We start from the raw sequence: 19,622 nt of genomic DNA on the forward strand, positions 1-19,622 counted from the left end.
AAAATAAGCTGTTTATCTCACGTTTTATAGATTTTAAATTATTAAACAATATCGCTGGGATATATCCTTCCTTTTTGCACTGTGGCTTTGATGAGAAAGTTGAAGACCAAGCTGTGAGCTCATGATTTTTGATTGCTTTATGCGAGATGACTACCGTCACCATCTGATAAAATGAAAGGTAGCAAATTGCTTGGCGGAGGGGAATACTTAGATTTGCGCTCTCAAGCAGCCTCACCTCTTCCTTGAATTTTAAATAGCAATCATCTATTGTTGTGATGCATTTGAAAAATTGTTATATTTTTTACTGGGATGGATTTTCAAGTTTCTGTTTTTGATGCAGATACTAAACAGAATTGCAAACCTTAAAGGCTACAGCTTTCTCTTTCCCCCACTATGTTTAAAAAGCCTTTGCAGCACTGCATTCATCCAATTTGCAAAGAGGATTTCAGTAAAGCCTTGAAAATACATTTTACTGATAAATTGCACAGTTCCTAGAAATGGCGGGTTTGGCGTATCCTATGGCTATGTAACGAGAAACTTTTAAAAAGTATTGCCTTTATTTTTTCCTCCCTCCATTATCCTTTTATTGTAATTGCAACATACAAAACCGCTAAAAGACCTGGACAAATCTCTTTGTAATTTAGACCAATGTAGACCCTGTCCAGGTATAATGTCCTCTAGTTCAGCAAAGGTTTGCTCTGCTGGGTGCTTAAAGGGACACTCCAGGCACCCAGACCACTTCTGCCCATTGGCCAACTCCCACTACCCATAACCCTGCAAGTGTAATTATTGCAGTTTTTTACTAGACAGCCACTAGAGGGCACTTCCGTGTCTATAGCACGCTGTGTGAGGACCTCCAGCATCGCTCAATTCCCCATAGGAAAGCATTTTCAATGTTTTCCTATGAAGAGCTCTAATGCGCATGCGCATTAGGTCTCCTCAGCCAGCGGGTGGGATCAGTCTCGCCCATCGGCTGACGTAAAGAAGAGGAGGAGCGGCGGCGAGCGGAAACCGCCGCCGAGGGACATCGGCGGGGGTCTCAGGTAAGTGACTGAAGGGGTTTTTTACCCCTTCAGCAACAGGGGATGGGGGGGTGGGAGGGAGAGGGGACCTGCAGTGCCAGGAAAACGGATTGTTTTCCTGGCACTAGAGTGTCCCTATAACAGCCAAGATTATGAATTAATTGGATTTTTATGGGAGTTAGGTATGAGGTATGTATATAAAACCTTTTAGAAAAATATTCCATAAAGCTTTGATTGTTTGGGACCTGTGGTTGGTGAAGACCAGACATTGCTAATGGTTAAATCTGTTCCACAAATGGTGAAATTTGAAGTTTTCCCTGGGCATGCGCTAGATGCATTAAAGTTGTACCAACCTCATCAAGACTTTCTGGTTTCTAGGTGATTGTTCTTTGACTCGGTAGATCCCCCAAAAGAGTTGCTTTTTTCCCCTTTTTGTGGTTCATGGTTCATGGTTAGAAATAATACAGATTCTGTTTTGATAAATTTCTGGTGTAAATTAAAAAACTAGGCCACCATTTTCGGACGTAATATAAAATAATAATTTTTAATGTAGTCTAAGGTAACCTCAGGACATGGAGAAGAAAGCACCGGTTGATGATTTTTATATATGCTCATTGACTTGCAGACAGATCCTCGAAGTGTATTCGCAGTGAAAAAGAGACAAGAGGTCAAACATTCTGCTCTTCTCACATTACCATCTTGTTTTTAAAGAATGCTAATTGAAGAAACGGTATCATAACTTAGATTAATCCAACTATCATCTGCTTACCCTCACAGGAGACATATCGTGGTTTTGCAGTTTCTGTTGAAAACTAATTCTGTCTTTACAGCACAGAGGTTTAAAGGGACATTCCATAAATCACTTCTGCTTGCTGAAGTGATAAGTGTGATAAGTTTCTCCCCCAACCCATTGTAAAAATTTGCCGATCTCAAAATAAATCAGCACTTTTATAAATGATCCCTATAAATGAGGTAGCCTCCCCCACCCATCTCCCCTCCCCTCCCCCTCTCACCCCCCCCCCCCCCCCCCCACCACCACCCCAGCAACATAGCTCAGTAGAAGCACACGCAGCAGGTCCACAATCCTTTAGAGAAGCCATTGAGCATAAGGGCGGCTTGCAACAGGTACTATTACTAGATAATATTTCAAATATCCCACCAAAAAAACTTTAAAAGCAAATTGCACGTATGTTTTCTTTAACTAAATTGTTTTTTTTTATTTTTATTTGTATTCATTCTGTACATTGACCTGCAATATCCAGGTTAGATATGATAACTGCTCTTAACTTTAAAGGGGCACTCCAAGCAACAAAACCACTACAGGTCAGTGTAGTTATGTTGCCTAGACTCTATGGGTTTATGGATTTATGCCAAATTGTTTAGAAGTGGTTTGATTAAAAAATAGGCTCTACACTACACACAGAGACCAACCTTCTGACTTGGCCACACCACCACCTAGGGTAACAGAAAAAATCCCAATTAGCAATGCTTTTTAACCTCCGATACAAATAGCCAAGTCAAAGCAGATATTTAAAGGCACACACCTGGAAGTCCTTAGGCACAGTGCAGTGATGATAGTATATAGCCTTGTTTAGGGTACAGTGTATATGATTACCAGTAAACACATAACAGTTGTGAACGATTATTACTTGTATGTGTAGAAAAACGTCACCCTCAAGGAAAGCTGTCCGCCAAAAGGTCAGGGTGCATGAACGTGGGGTTCACCCCAGTTATACAGTGGAACTGTACCTCTGCGACACCTGTACCTGTACGACAGTACGTTGTCAACATATATATGGCACTCCAGTATGTGGGAGGGGGGTCATCCCTGTGGCAACAAGGGGGTCACCCTTAATAGTATGTAGCAGCGAGCGGCTGTTAATGATGCCAGGGAATTACCCTATTAAGGTGTCATATGGTACCCTTGTATAATCAATCCTTTCTGTCACAGTAGGTTGATGATCCAATTAATGGTATGGCACCAATTAGGGGTCATTCCTTTAATCCCTGGATTAATCCAATAACCAGTCTCCAATGTATTGTTGTAATTGGTGAGAAGGGACTCAGCGCTACGAAGTCTGATGGCGCTATATATATATATAATAATAATAATAAAAATAATAATTATATATATATATATATATATATATATATATATAATAACTCTCCTTGAAGTCCTTAGGCCCAGAACAGTGATGGTATAATAAAGTCTTGTATAAGGATATGATGTTATGACAGTGATTCCTTTTGTATTTGTGGTTTATAAAACACCTATATAACAGGAGAGGTAAGTAATAGGTGGAAAACTGATCAGATTGTGTGAATCACGATCTGATCAACCTAAAATGGCCTTGATCCAAGATGGCTTGCCAGATCCAAGATGGCCACCGTTCGCGGCAAAAAATGGACAGTGAGGCAGTGAAATCACGGCCTCGTCAGTCAAAAAATAGAGCAACCCACCACCCACAGCACCCTCCTATGCCCCTAAGAACACAAAAAGACTGTTTAAATAGCGTCACGACTGTGGCAATGGTTGCAGCGATGCAGCAGCCAAGGGGGCAGGCACAAGGGCTGCTGAAGCCCAGGCCTGATAGGTACCAAAGCAGAAAGGAGTGATATGTTGGGTGGAGATGCTAACCGCAAAGGTCTAAAACATACACAGTGGGTGGCAGGGAAGGGGACACAAGTGTAATTGGTAGGTAAAATCTATATCAAAGATAAATCACATAAAATCAGTGTAAATAATCAACAGATATCTATTAAAAAGGATAAAGGAACATTATTCTGACCTGTGCAGCAGGAGCAGCAAAGAAAGAGGAGGGGCTAGATTGGGAAGGGCCTTTTATACATTCTTACAATGTGTTTTTTTTTTTTTCATTTGATTAAAATGTGTTACATCTGTGCTGCTGGAGTTCAGTAAAGAGTTTAATGCAAAATATGAAGCCTCCTGTCATGTTATAAAATCTAAATTAAATGGAATGTATAATAAATGAAGTGTAAACATTATATCTATTTACAGGACGTGTTTAGGAAGGCTGTGCATTTACATGCTGGGAGTTAAAACATTAGATCTCTCTTTACAAGTAACATGCAGGGAGCTGTGACTAGGGTTGTATAAACAAAGCGATTTATCTCTGAAATGGCAGATAATTGAGCAGTAAGACTGCAGAGTCATAATCTATATGCCAACATTGCTTCATTAAGCTAAAGTTGTTTTGGTGCCTATAGTGTCCCTTTACAATAAGTTTAGCCACATAAGGTATCTGCTAAGGTACCTCCATATAGGATGTATCAAATCTGAAGTGGACTTGCTAATATGAAAAAAGGAATGTCTGATGGTGAGATGGTGATAACATACATTATTTCATCTCGAAACTAAGGTAGCCGGTTACCAGCAAGGTCAACTCATGCTCTTCATTACCTTCATAAAATGAATACTAATAAACTGGGCAATATTATATCTATTATTCAGTATCCAGTTTTGTTTAAATCCAAGAGCCACTTCTTTGGGGTGGAGGAGGCATGTAAAAATATCTTCTTGTTAAATAATGTAATAGTTAATATATAGGATGCATATATTAAATAATATAATGAAAACAACTCTTGCTCATTCTCTCCAGTTTTCTCATTCTCTGTCTCCATGTGTACCCGAGGATATAGAAGTCACAAGAAATGATTTTAGACAGTATAGCTACTTCATTTATTGTACTCCTCCTCACAGACCGTAAAAAACAGACCGTAAAATTACAGGGGAAAAAACAACAATTATCTTTAGAAAACTATATTTTTTCTTTACAATATTTATTACTCTACTGCATACACAGATACAGTTACAGCTACATTCACCTTTTAAATCCATGCTTTAAATGGACAATTTAGGATGGAAGTCAGCCCCCAATTATTATTTTTGTTTCAAATGCATGTGTTTCTTTAATGCATATAGAGAATGCATTAAAGAAACATTACAACGCTAGGAATACTAACATAGTGTTAGCCTACCTATTTAAATTCACCTTAACTCTTTCACCACGCTGGTTTTGCTGCCATCACTCTGCCTCCTTTGGTGAGATCATAAATCTTGATGATCTCAGTCAATCAAAAACTTCCCCATTGGCAAGCATATGCACGTGCATGGCAAATAGCACAAAAGGTATATCACCTTTCCAATGTGATCTGAGGGGGCCGGTAACCTAAACAGTTAGTTTAACACTATAGTGTTAAGAATACATGTTTATATCACTGACACCAGTGTTCCTTTTAAGTTCTCTTATCTCCTGCAGACTTCATAGACAATCGTGCTCAGCATCTTTTAGTCAGAGGCTAGATTATAACCCCAAGGTCAAGATTCTTCATTTGATCTCTACAGCTATGTCTATTTACACATTAAAGGGACACTATAGTCACCTGAACAACTTTAGCTTAATGAAGCAGTTTTGGTGTATAGAACATGCCCATGCAGCCTCACTGCTCAATCCTCTGCCATTTAGGAGTTAAATCCCTTTGTTTATGAACCCTAGTCACACCTCCCTGCATGTGACTTGCAAAGCCTTCCATAAACACTTCCTGTAAAGAGAGCCCTATTTAGGCTTTCTTTATTGCAAGTTCTGTTTAATTAAGATTTTCTTATCCCCTGCTATGTTAATAGCTTGCTAGACCCTGCAAGAGCCTCCTGTATGTGATTAAAGTTAGAGATTGAGATACAATTATTTAAGGTAAATTACATCTGTTTGAAAGTGAAACCAGTTTTTTTTTTTTCATGCAGGCTCTGTCAATCATAGCCAGGGGAGGTGTGGCTAGGGCTGCATAAACAGAAACAAAGTGATTTAACTCCTAAATGACAGTGAATTGAGCAGTGAAATTGCAGGGGAATGATCTATACACTAAAACTGCTTTATTTAGGTGACTATAGTGTTCCTTTAAATATTGTACTCTCTGTAGCCTTTCCCCCTCTGCAAAATTGCTTATTTTTATAAATATTTATTTGTAATGCACATTTTGTGAGGACCTTATGTAATAAATTTTATAAAGCCATTATCTTTTGAAGATTTGTTTTCTGTAATTTTCTGCCGTATTTGTTTGTGGTCTAATTTCTGAATTTCTGTTTGTTGTTCTTCTTGGGAAAATCCTTATTTTTCCATTGCAGCCATTTTGTCACCTTCACTTTAGAAAATATGTCCTACATATCAGACGTGATCAAATGTTTGGTTCTGTCTGTATGATTTGTTATCCTGCAACATGGTGTACAAGGAAATAAAATTAGATTTCACACTGAAAACAAAATAATATCATGTAGCAGCTGTGTACCTGACTATGCATATTTCTCCGCTTATCGGATTTATAACTATGATTGTATTAAATATAACTACTCTGATTATACTTCTGGCTCAATGGCCCACATTTATTTTACTAATTTCACACCTTATCATGTATGCTTTCAGAGTGTGTCTCCATAGGACAATGACCCTTCATTTTATTAAGAAAACGTCAGTTCAGAAGAATAAGTAGAATATTATTATAAATAATGTTGAACCTTATGCATTATTACCAAAAATGAGTATAAACCTTTTTGTTTACCTGTATTTTGCAGGGTAAAATATAGCCCATAAATATCCACTCACCCTCATTTGTACTCTAGTTATGATTACCAGCCTGTAGAGATGAAAAATTCCTCTGCCAAAAACCACTAGTTACTAATATGTTGCCTGTAAAGTTTAATATGTAAGCTCCACCATGCTTTTAGCAGTACAGGAAGTTTAAATGTATCATTTTATGTTTATAGTCAGAAAGGGAGATGAGTATATAGACCAGGGGTAGGCAACCTTTTAGCAGCACTGTGCCAATATAGGATTGTGATGTCCCGTAGCGTGCCGGTCCTATTTTTTTAAAATTGATGTGTGTATGCTGCCGTATTCTGCTTGTTATTTTTACTGTAATTGCTTTGTATCGTTGTATTTGTGCGTATATGAGCTATTGTATCTGTTCATTAGTAGTTTGTGGTATCGTGTATGATACATATAAATGTGGGCTGTGTATGGGGGCTGCTTGTGGAATTGTATGTGTGTGGATGGATATGTCACATTGTGTGTTTGGTAGTGTGTGTGGGGGCTGTTTGGGGTATTGCATGTGAGAGGCTGCATGCGGGTTTGTGTGCATGTATGTGGATTGTTACTGGTGTTGTGTTTGTGCGGATTGTGTGTATGTTTGTGTGTGGGCTGTCCATATTATTTGTATGAGGGGAGGCTTATTCTGCATTTCTGTGTATATCTAGCAGTGTGGGTGACTTCCCTGGGTTCCAGTGGGGACCAGGCCAGCCAAGTAAAGGTCAAGGACAGGAGCTGCAACAACAACTGCAAGCTGCTCTACTACAGTGTGGATTCCCATTCACAAGTGCTGGAATTACGTGCTCTGAGATCATTTCCTCTATGTGCTGCAATGCATACATTGAGGATTGTCCTTCACCACCTTTTCCTATTAGCAGATATCTGAAGTTTTACTGGGACTCCTGATAGGCCAGAGGCTGTTTGGCTCTAGCAGCCTTGAGTGCCGTGCAAAGACACCTCGAGTGCCGTGCATGGCACTAGTGCCGTAGGTTGCCTACCCCTGATATAGACTATTAATTCAGCCCAGGCATTTAAAGGCAGAGCAGCCCTAGGAGGGGCATGCCCTGAGAGGGTGCATGTTGTGTCATCAGTATTGACATGCACGCCTCCCCAAAGTGGGCATATCCGTTTAATGCTCCCCAGGGCAGCCCATGTGTAGCGTGGGGGGACGGACAGAGGCTGCTGCTGCAGGGTGTGAGAGGTGATATGAGGCTGCTGGGTGTGAGAGCAGACATGGACAGGGCCGCCATCAGGGGGTGACAACCATAACGGTTGTCACGGGCCCGGCGGCCCTGGGGGGCCCGGCCGCCCGGGCCCCACGTGTAGCGCATGCTGATGGGGCCCATCGGGTGGCCCACTCACTTAGGGCCACCCCATGGGCCCTGTATCTTCAGGGGCCCGGTCAGCGCTGCGGCCGTGCAATAGCGCGACCGGGCCCCTTTAAAAAAAATCCCAACCGCAAAGTACTGCTGGGAGGAAGTGGCCGTCACTTCCTCCCAGCTCCCTCCCCTCAGCACCGCGCGGGAGGCAAGAAGGACAGGCCTGCAGCCCGCAGGAGCCACGCCGACTCCCATCAGCCACAGCCTTCCACCTGCAAAAAAAGGTAAGAAAAATTAGCTGTATTTGTGTATGTATGTCTGTGTGTATGTCAGAATGTGTGTGTATATGTTAGAATGTCTGTGTGTATGTTAGAATGTCTGTGTGTATGTCAGAATGTCTGTATGTATGTAAGAATGTCTGTATGTATGTTAGAATGTCTGTATGTATGTTAGAATGTCTGTGTGTATGTCAGTATGTCTGTACGTATGTTAGTATGTCTGTGTGTATGTCAGAATGTCTGTATGTATGTCAGAATGTCTGTATGTATGTTAGAATGTCTGTATGTATGTTAGAATGTCTGTGTGTATGTTAGAATGTCTGTGTGTATGTTAGTATGTCTGTGTGTATGTCAGAATGTCTGTATGTATGTTAGAATGTCTGTGTGTATGTTAGAATGTCCGTGTGTATGTTAGAATGTCCGTGTGTATGTTAGAATGTCTGTGTGTATGTCAAAATGTCTGTATGTATGTTAGAATGTCTGTGTGTATGTTAGAATGTCTGTGTGTATGTTAGAATGTCTGTGTGTATGTTAGAATGTCTGTGTGAATGTCAGTAAGTCTGTGTGTATGTCAGAATGTCTGTGTGTATGTCAGTATGTCTGTACGTATGTTAGTATGTCTGTGTGTATGTCAGAATGTCTGTGTGTATGTCAGAATGTCTGTATGTATGTTAGAATGTCTGTGTGTATGTTAGAATGTCTGTGTGTATGTTAGTATGTCTGTGTGTATGTCAGAATGTCTGTATGTATGTTAGAATGTCTGTATGTATGTTAGAATGTCTGTGTGTATGTTAGAATGTCTGTATGTATGTTAGAATGTCTGTATGTATGTTAGAATGTCTGTACGTATGTCAGAATGTCTGTGTGTATGTCAGAATGTCTGTGTGTATGTCAGAATGTCTGTATGTATGTCAGTATGTATGTAAGAATGTCTGTATGTCAGTATGTCTGTACGTATGTCTGTGTGTATGTCAGAATGTCTGTGTGTATGTCAGAATGTCTGTGTTTATGTCAGAATGTCTGTATGTATGTTAGAATGTCTGTATGTATGTTAGAATGTCTGTATGTATGTCAGAATGTCTGTGTGTATGTCAGAATGTCTGTATGTATGTCAGTAAGTCTGTGTGTATGTCAGAATGTCTGTGTGTATGTCAGAATGTCTGTGTGTATGTCAGAATGTCTGTGTGTATGTCAGAATGTCTGTGTGTATGTCAGTATGTCTGTACGTATGTCAGTATGTCTGTACGTATGTCAGTATGTATGTAAGAATGTCTGTATGTCAGTATGTCTGTACGTATGTCAGTATGTCTGTGTGTATGTCAGAATGTCTGTGTGTATGTTAGAATGTCTGTGTGTATGTTAGAATGTCTGTGTGTATGTTAGAATGTCTGTGTGTATGTTAGAATGTCTGTGTGTATGTTAGAATGTCTGTGTGTATGTTAGAATGTCTGTATGTATGTTAGAATGTCTGTATGTATGTTAGAATGTCTGTACGTATGTCAGAATGTCTGTGTGTATGTCAGAATGTCTGTGTGTATGTCAGAATGTCTGTGTGTATGTCAGAATGTCTGTATGTATGTCAGAAAGTCTGTGTGTATGTCAGTATGTCTGTGTGTATGTCAGTATGTCTGTGTGTATGTCAGTATGTCTGTGTGTATGTCAGTATGTCTGTACGTATGTCAGTATGTCTGTACGTATGTCAGTATGTATGTAAGAATGTCTGTATGTCAGTATGTCTGTACGTATGTCTGTATGTATGTCAGAATGTCTGTGTTTATGTCAGAATGTCTGTATGTATGTTAGAATGTCTGTATGTATGTTAGAATGTCTGTATGTATGTCAGAATGTCTGTATGTATGTCAGAATGTCTGTGTGTATGTCAGAATGTCTGTGTGTATGTCAGAATGTCTGTATGTATGTCAGTAAGTCTGTGTGTATGTCAGAATGTCTGTGTGTATGTCAGTATGTCTGTGTGTATGTCAGTATGTCTGTACGTATGTCAGTATGTATGTAAGAATGTCTGTATGTCAGTATGTCTGTACGTATGTCAGTATGTCTGTGTGTATGTCAGAATGTCTGTACGTATGTCAGTATGTCTGTGTGTATGTTAGTATGTCTGTATGTATGTCAGAATGTCTGTGTGTATGTCAGAATGTCTGTGACTGTCTGTGTGTGTATGTCAGTATGTCAGTATGTCTATATGTATGTATGCCAGTATGAATTAATGTATGTCTGTGTGTATGTATGTGATGTCGGTGTATGTGTGTGTAAGTCCTCATGCATGTGTGTCTGTATGTATGTATGTTAGTATGTGTCTATCTGTCACTATGTATGCCTGTGTGTCTGTATATGTGTGTATGTCTCAGTATGTGTGTGTCAGTACGTATGCCTATATGCGTGTATTTCTGTTTCAGTATGTGTGTCTGTTAGTATGTATTTTTGTGTGTGTGTGTGTCTGTGTCCTTTTGTATCAGTGTGTGTATTTGTGTCTGTGTGTATTCCTGTGGGCGGGATTTGGAGGCGGACCCTGTGGGCGGGATTGGAGGCGGGCCCCAGGGGGCCCAGACCCTGAGCTGAGTTAGGGGCCCCAAAATTTCTGGTGGCGGCCCTGGACATGGAGCTGTGGTGGACACAGGGCTGCAGGGTGTGTGGTGTGGACTTGCGGCTGCAGGGTGTGTGTGGTGGACACGGGGCTGCAGGATGTTAAAAAAAAAAAAAAAGTCACACACTGTGGCATTCTCCACATTTCCACTTTTAGTAAACATCCTTTAAGGGGTATATTTTATTTTATTTATATTTTAATATATCTTCAATAGCTTAAACATTACTTTATTCCCAGTTTCTCAAAACCCACAACGACACTCTTGTTACGCTTGAGCATTAGCTTTGAATTACTTGTGTGATCTACCACTACACTTTTCTTCAGAAGAGAATTGATCAGGATAAGGCCATTGTACATTTTAAGCTGAAATATCTCAATTCGAAAAGGTCTTCACTATATTTCTCTTGTAAATTCACAATATTCAGATTAGTGAATATCCTAATTGTGAATCTTCTGCTGTGTTTTAAGTTTTTTTTTTTTTTCTGTAAATAATATTCTGTAGAAAATGTTTATGGTTAGTTCCTATTATTTATGCTGATGATCTGCTGTTAATCAATCTCTACATTTTATCCAGAATTAAAAAAAAAAATATTCTATATAAGCTATTAAGCAACAGATGGCTTTTGAAAGCCGTTCACATTTTGTCATACTGTTAAGCAGCAGACTGTAAATTTGCTCAGCGTGACATCGTTGCATTCTGTCTTCATTCTTAGTGTGTTAGATTTATTAAAGTGTTTAATAGCTTTGCATTATAAAACTTAGTAAAAATAATCTATATCATGTAGAATCTTGTTTTGGATCTTGATAATGCTGCTGCACATTTACATTTTTCAATGTTTTTTTATTTTATTATTTTCAGATAGTAATAATGTCTCTGCTGTGGAAGAGAACAATTTTGATCGCAGTTATATTAAAAAGAAATTGGAACATGGATTAACGCGCATCTGGCAGGTTGTATGGATACTTACTCGTTTCCTAATCAATTGGATTTGAACGTATACATTTATAGGCCAGTGTTGTAGTTTATCTGTACCTTTGGTACAGTGCTCTGAAAACTTCAAGCACTCACTATTTGTGGTTATGGTGTCTGGAGCGTTCTGGCAACCCCTAAACTGTAAGTAGTCAAACCGTTTGTATTCTTACCTGGGGTCTGCCTGGCTGCCTCACCTATTTCAGGTTGAAAGCTTTCCTGAACTGAGCTATGCATTACTTCTAGCTCTTTATCTCAAGTAGTGGAGACAGGGAGCAGTGCCCACCGGGCTCCAGGTAAGAAGTCAAATCGTTCTAAAATTGTTTGATTGCTTAAGGGGGGCACACTTGGCACTCCTACGGCGCACTATAGTGGTTATTGTCCTTGGAGTGTTCCTTTAATTATTTTGTTACTCCAACCACTAAAACCACTTCTGCTTTTAGACGTGGTCATGGTGGAAGGAGTCTGTATGTGCAGTGTTTGTGCAAGCTGAAATACTGTGTCTGTGCGCTAGCGACATACATGGTCAGATTTTTTTTCCCATCCAGTCAGTGTGCCTGCAAGGAGAAACTTGCTCTTCCCTCCCAACCTTCCCCGCCTCCCTTCTGCCTGTTTAAAAAAAATATTTTGATAAAGCCCTCCCTAACCTCACTGACTCTGAGCATGTGTATGCGCTCAGAGTCGGTGAGAGTGGCCCAATCTAATGCTTCTTTTTTAGACGCATTTGACTAGACCTGATGAGGGAGCCAGTGACGTCGATGGAGTTGTGGAAAGAAGTACAAAGTTCAACTAAGGCTTTTTTCTTTTTAAATGTTTAATTAACCCTTTAAGGGTGATTCCATTATAACATTTTACTCAATAGTTAATGATAATCAGAACAAAGCTTGAAAGGGACTCTCCAGGCTGGAGTGGAACTATTAATATTTTAATGCATTATATATAAAAAAAAAAATCCATAATATATGCTAAATACTTTTATTTTCTGAAACATATTATTGCTGTAAATAAATATAGAAGAGCATGGTGGGTGCTTTAATTATAATACTGAACACCCTGACAAATTTATGCTATGATAAAAAAAAAAATGAAAATATAAACAAAGTAATATTTACACTTTAATTATCATGGTCGGTTTTCCAACAAAGTATATAAAGAAACCCGAACAGTTAAATGGTAAAACGTTTCAGCCAGTACACTGCACAGCTCTACGAATGATAGCTTGGTGGAGTAAATCTAGGGATTGTATATTGGGTTCCCAAGAGTGAAAGAATTGGAAAACCGTCCACCCTTTACACTGGGAGGCTGCAACCCAGTGCAATTTAAAAACTTCAACATGAGTTGTAGTTTAAAGGCCAGTTTTCGACTGTAAAAAGCTAACCACTGATTTACGACTCCCAAAACCCTTACTTATAACTATGCACACAATAATATTTTTGGAGCAAAAGGGAAACTTTTCAGATTGGGAGGTTGGTGCAGAAAGGGTACGCCTATGGGACATGTTAATTATCAAGAAAAAGATTTATAATTTTTTTTTTTTTTTTTTTAAAGAAGCAACATAAAAAAAATTAAATTAAATAAAAAAAAAAATGCCCAGAGCAAGGGTGCATGGAGTGCAATTTTAAGGTTGTGTGTGTATATACTGACGTACTAACAATACTAGTCAGTTGTCAAATATCCACATCTTACAATTTAGTGAATAACTACCCAAATCTCTTCTGTTGTCTTTAGGGCTTGCAATACACTTCCTACTTTACTTCTGCTCATGTTGGTAATGTGACAGATGCATTTTACATGGGCATGGAACAATTTGTTAAATTGTTGGCGACTGCACAGACTAATATCTGCTATAATTACCAGAAGCCCAGTATTGGTAGGGATCAGATGAGCGTTTTTGAGAGTGTCTTTGGGAGGCATCTAACATAGCCGGCTTCACACAAAAACATAGCTGTCAGATTGCAGATTAACTCTTCAGAACCAATATGTCATTACATCCGCACATTGTCATCTCCATCTCTGAAGACCACTATGCAGTGTCTTGCTTTTATAACATTGTCCGCTCTGTACAGAGATTTTGCTATAAGAAATTGTATTCTGGTATAGGATATTTAAAATCTCTAGGTTATCATAAAATTATTCATTTATTGGTCTTAGGGGCCTAAGACTTTACACCACATAATTAAATAATACACTTCACAAGTGAAATTGACTAAATAGTAACAACACAATGACCATTTAAATTTGATGGTGTAAAAATGGTGCATTGTGTAGGTAATATATTATGAAATAAATAAAGATGCATGCATACGTGCTCCTCTCTCGCCAGGTAGAGACTCTTACCCAGCAAGGGTTTATATGGAATAAGTGATTTGGCCATAAGAGCAGTTCCACTCAACTGATAGGTTGAGGTAGAACTAATCCAAAAACTGTTAGTACTTATTTTGTGCTTGTTATCATTTTACACACAAACAGTTCACCGTTTTAGTCAAGCAGGTTATTTGTAGCTGTCAGCATAGCCAGTGCATGGAGAGAGCACAGTCCAAGTTGTGCAAAAGTTGGACAACATTAACACAGGCTACCCTCATCTCTTTTTTTCCAGGCTGCCTGATTGGCAGCTTTGAAGGGCAGGCTAAATCATTGCAGTTCTAAGCAACTCTCAGCACCACTCAGTTAGGCAATATAGTGATTATACTTAGAGTGAACCTTTAAAGGGACTCTATAGTCTACATATAAAAGCAAGAAAGACAGGTCCCCCAGCCTTCCTTCTTGCTTTTATATGAACTTACATTTAATTAAAAAAAAAATTCGAGGTGTTTTTATATTAAAAACTTACCTCCGTTCCAGCGCCGAGCTCCCAGCCATGCCGCGCCCCCTTTTTCGTCAAAATGACGAAATCGCGGGGCCCAATAGGACTCTTCTCTGAGAGAAGCGTCAGGGCGATGTGGTGCGCATGCGCGGCTTCGCGCTGCACCAATCGCGTTCTTCATAGAGCGGCATTGACAGCCGCCCTTTGAAGAACCTGAGCGCTTTACCGCGCATGTGCGCGGAATGCGCGTTCGCGAGCTGAGCTGTCTGACTGACAGCTCAGCTCGCTTTCTAAAACTATATCAATAAGGGGGGACCTACTGTCCCCCCCCCCCCGGCCCCCACCCCTGAGCGGCGGGTGGGGGCCCTAAAATTATCAATAAGGGGGGGGGACCTACTGTCCCCCCCCGGCCCCCACCCCTGAGCGGTGGGTGGGGGCCCTAAAATTCACAATAGGGGGGGGACCTACTGTCCCCCCCCCGGCCCCCACCCCTGTGCGGCGGGTGGGGGCCCTAAAATTATCAATAAGGGGGGGGACCTACTGTCCCCCCCGGCCCCCACCCCTGTGCGGCGGGTGGGGGCCCTAAAATTATCAATAGGGGGGGACCTATTGTCCCCCCCGGCCCCCACCCCTGTGCGGCGGGTGGGGGCCCTAAAATTCACAATAAGGGGGGGGACCTACTGCCCCCCCCCGGCCCCCACCCCTGAGCGGTGGGTGGGGGCCCTAAAATTATCAATAGGGGGGGACCTATTGTCCCCCCCCGGCCCCCACCCCTGAGCGGTGGGTGGGGGCCCTAAATACAAAGGGGGTGGGGACCCTAGTTATCCCTCCCCCCCCCCCCCCAAAAAAAAAAATATCTCCCTACCTACCCCCCTCACCCTAAAAATAATGAGTGGGGACCCTTTAACTAAAAACCTGTAAAGAAAAAAAAATAAGATAAAAACAACTTACCATTCGATGTTTTCTTTCTTCTAAAATCTTCTTTCTTCAGCCCCAAAAAAGGCCAAATAAAAAGCCATAATAACCGACGCAATAAAAAAAAAAAATCCTGAGCGCAAAAAAAATAATCCATCTTCACCCATGGAGGGCTCCGCGCAGACTGAGCTCCGCAGGGCGGGGGAAGGCTTATAAAGCCTTGCCCCGCCCTGCAATTAGGCTAAGAACACTCTGATTGGTGGGTTTAAGCCAATCAGAGTGCTCTTTGTCATTTTACAAGCGTGGGAAAGTTCTTTGGAATTTTCCCACGCTTGTAAAATGACACAGAGCACTGTGATTGGATGGATTTCAAGCCATCCAATCACATTGCTCTGTGTCATTTTACAAGCGTGGGAAAATTCCAAAGAACTTTCCCACGCTTGTAAAATGACAAAGAGCACTGTGATTGGATGGCTTGAAATCCATCCAATCACAGTGCTCTGTGTCATTTTAAAAGCGTGGGAAAATTCCAAAGAACTTTCCCACGCTTGTAAAATGACAAAGAGCACTCTGATTGGCTTAAACCCACCAATCAGAGTGTTCTTAGCCTAATTGCAGGGCGGGGCAAGGCTTTATAAGCCTTCCCCCGCCCTGCGGAGCTCAGTCTGCACGGAGCCCTCCATGGGTGAAGATGGATTATTTTTTTTGGCGCTCGGGTTTTTTTTTTTTTTTTTTTTTATTGCGTCGGTTATTATGGCTTTTTATTTGGCCTTTTTTGGGGCTGAAGAAAGAAGACTTTAGAAGAAAGAAAACATTGAATGGTAAGTTGTTTTTCTTATTTTTTTTTTCTTTACAGGTTTTTAGTTAAAGGGTCCCCCCTCATTATTTTTAGGGTGAGGGGGGTAGGTAGGGAGATAATTTTTTTTGGTGGGGGGAGGGTTAACTAGGGTCCCCCCACCCACCGCTCAGGGGTGGGGGCCGGGGGGGGACAATAGGTCCCCCCTTATTGATAATTTTAGGGCCCCCACCCGCCGCTCAGGGGTGGGGGCCGGGGGGGACAATAGGTCCCCCTTATTGATAATTTTAGGGCCCCCACCCGCCGCACAGGGGTGGGGGCCGGGGGGGGCAGTATGTCCCCCCCCCTTATTTATTATTTTAGGGCCCCACCCGCCGCACAGGGGTGGGAGCCGGGGGGGACAATAGGTCCCCCCTTATTGATAATTTTAGGGCCCCCACCCGCCGCACAGGGGTGGGGGCCGGGGGGGCAGTATGTGCCCCCCATATTTTTAATTTTAGGGCCCCCACCCGCCGCACAGGGGTGGGGCCCGGGGGGGGGGGCAGTATGTCCCCCCCTTATTTTTTATTTTAAGGCCCCCACCCGCCGCACAGGGGTGGGGGCCGGGGGGGTCAATAGGTCCCCCCTTATTGATAATTTTAGGGCCCCCACCCGCCGCACAGAGGTGGGGGCCGGGGGGGGGCAGTATGTCCCCCCCTTATTTTTTATTTTAAGGCCCCCACCCACCGCACAGGGGTGGGGGCCGGGGGGGGACAATAGGTCCCCCCTTATTGATAATTTTAGGGCCCCCACCCGCCGCACAGGGGTGGGGGCCGGGGGGGCAGTATGTGCCCCCCTTATTTTTAAGGCCCCCACCCACCGCTCAGGGGTGGGGGCAGTAGGTCCCCCCCCCCCCCCCTTCAACCACTATTGTGGCCAGACAGCATCCCTGTGGGTTCGGGCTTCAGCTGTCAGCTGACAGGCTGTCAGCACACAAAGCGCGTTCACAGTGCTTTGTGTGCTGATAGCCCGTCTGATGCATTCACCCAGAATGCATCGGACGAGAGGCCTTTTTAGGGCCTCTGAACTCGGAAGTCCCTCTGGTGGCCGTCTGATTGACTGCAACAAGAGGTGTTCCAAGCTTCCAATGTAAACACTGCATTTTCTCAGAAAATACAGTGCTTACAAGAAAAAGGCTCCGGGTAGCTGTAGCACTCACCTAAACAACCTCATTAAGCTGAAGTTGTTCAGGTGACTATAGTGTCCCTTTAACCCCTTAAGGACACATGACGTGTGTGACAAGTCATGATTCCCTTTTATTCCAGAAGTTTGGTCCTTAAGGGGTTAATATCACTGTGATTATATTGTATATTGAGATGGTACTTTAGGGTTACATTCTAACCTCTTATTTTTTGTTGCTCAGGTATGCGCAACCTAGATAATTCCAGATGTTGTGATCTGTATCTCCCACAAGTCTCTGCACTCTTCTAGCTAGTAATGCATTGTGTGAGATGCTGTCAATCGTTTTTAAAACTGTCTGCCTATGCAACAGATTTTACAAGCCGCAGTCTCCAGTTGACCTCTGTTTGCTAAAAAAAAAAAAAAGAAAATAGTACAAAATGAATTAGCATGAGCTATGATTTTTTTTTCATGTAAATGTTTTTTGTGTTTGTTATTTTTCTGTTGTCATTTCTAGTGTGCTCGATTATGCTCCGCTGACTGTCTCGAAGTAAAATCCAGTAATTATTTTATTTTTTTCAGCGAAGCATTGTCTAAAATTTTAGTCCGTGTGGTAATATCTGTTCAATTGAAAGAGACAGATTGTCAAATAAATGTTCTTATCTTTAAATAGAGAAAATAAAAACATATTTCTTGAACAGACGCTTGAACATGCAATACTGCTCTTGCTTTTCACATATTATTCCTCGACTGCTTTCAGACTGATTTTTGACATTGCTTTGCAGGATGTCCAACTAAAAGTCAAAACATATCTTCTAGGAACCGACATGTCCAACTTCAAATATGACGATTTTATATTTGTTTTAGATATAATCAGCAGGTAAGCCTCAACTGTTACATTGCTTTGGTTTTGTTAAGAAAAAGGTTTTTGCTTTATTTTCATCCTTGTCTTTGCGCTGTTTTTATAGACTTATTTATTTTTTCATTGTCTGTCTTTGTCAGACACTCTACGTGTAATGAATTGAATGGAGATCTTTTCATTTCTAAACCAATTTGCAATATGACTTAAGTCTTCATTTTTGTTTTGTTTACATCTTTAATATAGTGTACATTGAATTGTTGAGATCTATATTCTTTGTGGACTTCTGTAATACCAACTTGATTTTCTTTGCTATTCCATTCCTGTCGATAAACCTGAAGATTGCCCTGTGCCCTTGGCAACTTGTCTTCATCACTGGCAGTATATTATTGTGGGAGCTCATGTAGCTTGTTAAAAAGCAAGATTAATTTTTGATCCAGATAAAGGGCACGGGTGTCTTACTATGCAGCTGTATAACCATTCCATGATACCTGATCTTCGATGCAACACATTTTAAAACTGTAGGGTAACAAAATGCACATCTCCTAAGAAAGCACATTTTATACTATGTTACATGTCAACATCCGCAGCCTTCCAGTAATATGTACTGTGTAGAATGTGTAAGTAATCATAATTTTCATAGGCATAGTGTTACTCTGCACAGGAACCTCTAATCTTTTTTTAATTACTGCCTAACCAAACGTTAGCTTATTTATCTACAGTAGTATAATAATAATAATAATTAACATGATATTCCTTATACAGTATAACACTGTCTCTTTTTCTCATTTTAGACTAATGCAGGTTGGAGAAGAATTTTGTGGTAGTAAGTCAGAAGTCTTGCAGGAATCTATACGGAAACAAAGTATAAACTATTTTAAGAATTATCATAGGTAAATATTATAAGACAATATTCCTTATTACTGTAAGTTTAACCCTATAGTGCTGTTTGTTTTAGTTCTTTATATCACATGTTCCTTATTACAACAAAGTTATTTATATTCCATAATCTGGTGCTCACCTCCATATTAAGTTGGTATAAGATCTTAAACTTGAAGAGCTCCAGATTCAGTTAAATAGATAAGTATAAACAATTGAGTAACTGATGCACAATTCCTATAACTTTTAAAACAAATGCTTGTCTAAACTTCAGAAACTGTTCCCACATACACCCAGTCAATGTTGGAGATGCCACCAACCAAATGGCCACCCCGCACATATCTGGTGGTCTTGCCCGGTAATACACAAATTTTGGTCCTGACTTGCCAGACTTATCCAGACCATTTTAGAGGTAAATATT

General features: G+C 41.0%; 1 protein-coding gene across 2 annotated transcripts in view; it reads left to right on the forward strand.

The window, feature by feature from the left end:
- The window catches only part of VPS50 (VPS50 subunit of EARP/GARPII complex), a 215,617-nt gene that overhangs the window by 122,362 nt on the left and 73,633 nt on the right, over positions 1-19,622 (forward strand). For both annotated transcript variants that reach the window (XM_063452255.1, XM_063452256.1), the window contains 3 exons: positions 11,681-11,772; positions 18,249-18,343; positions 19,117-19,215. In XM_063452255.1, the coding sequence (XP_063308325.1) occupies positions 11,681-11,772; positions 18,249-18,343; positions 19,117-19,215 (286 nt within the window). The remainder of the gene's footprint in view (positions 1-11,680; positions 11,773-18,248; positions 18,344-19,116; positions 19,216-19,622) is intronic.

This window comes from Pelobates fuscus, chromosome 4, assembly GCF_036172605.1.
Source record: "Pelobates fuscus isolate aPelFus1 chromosome 4, aPelFus1.pri, whole genome shotgun sequence".
Taxonomy (NCBI): Eukaryota; Metazoa; Chordata; class Amphibia; order Anura; family Pelobatidae; genus Pelobates; species Pelobates fuscus.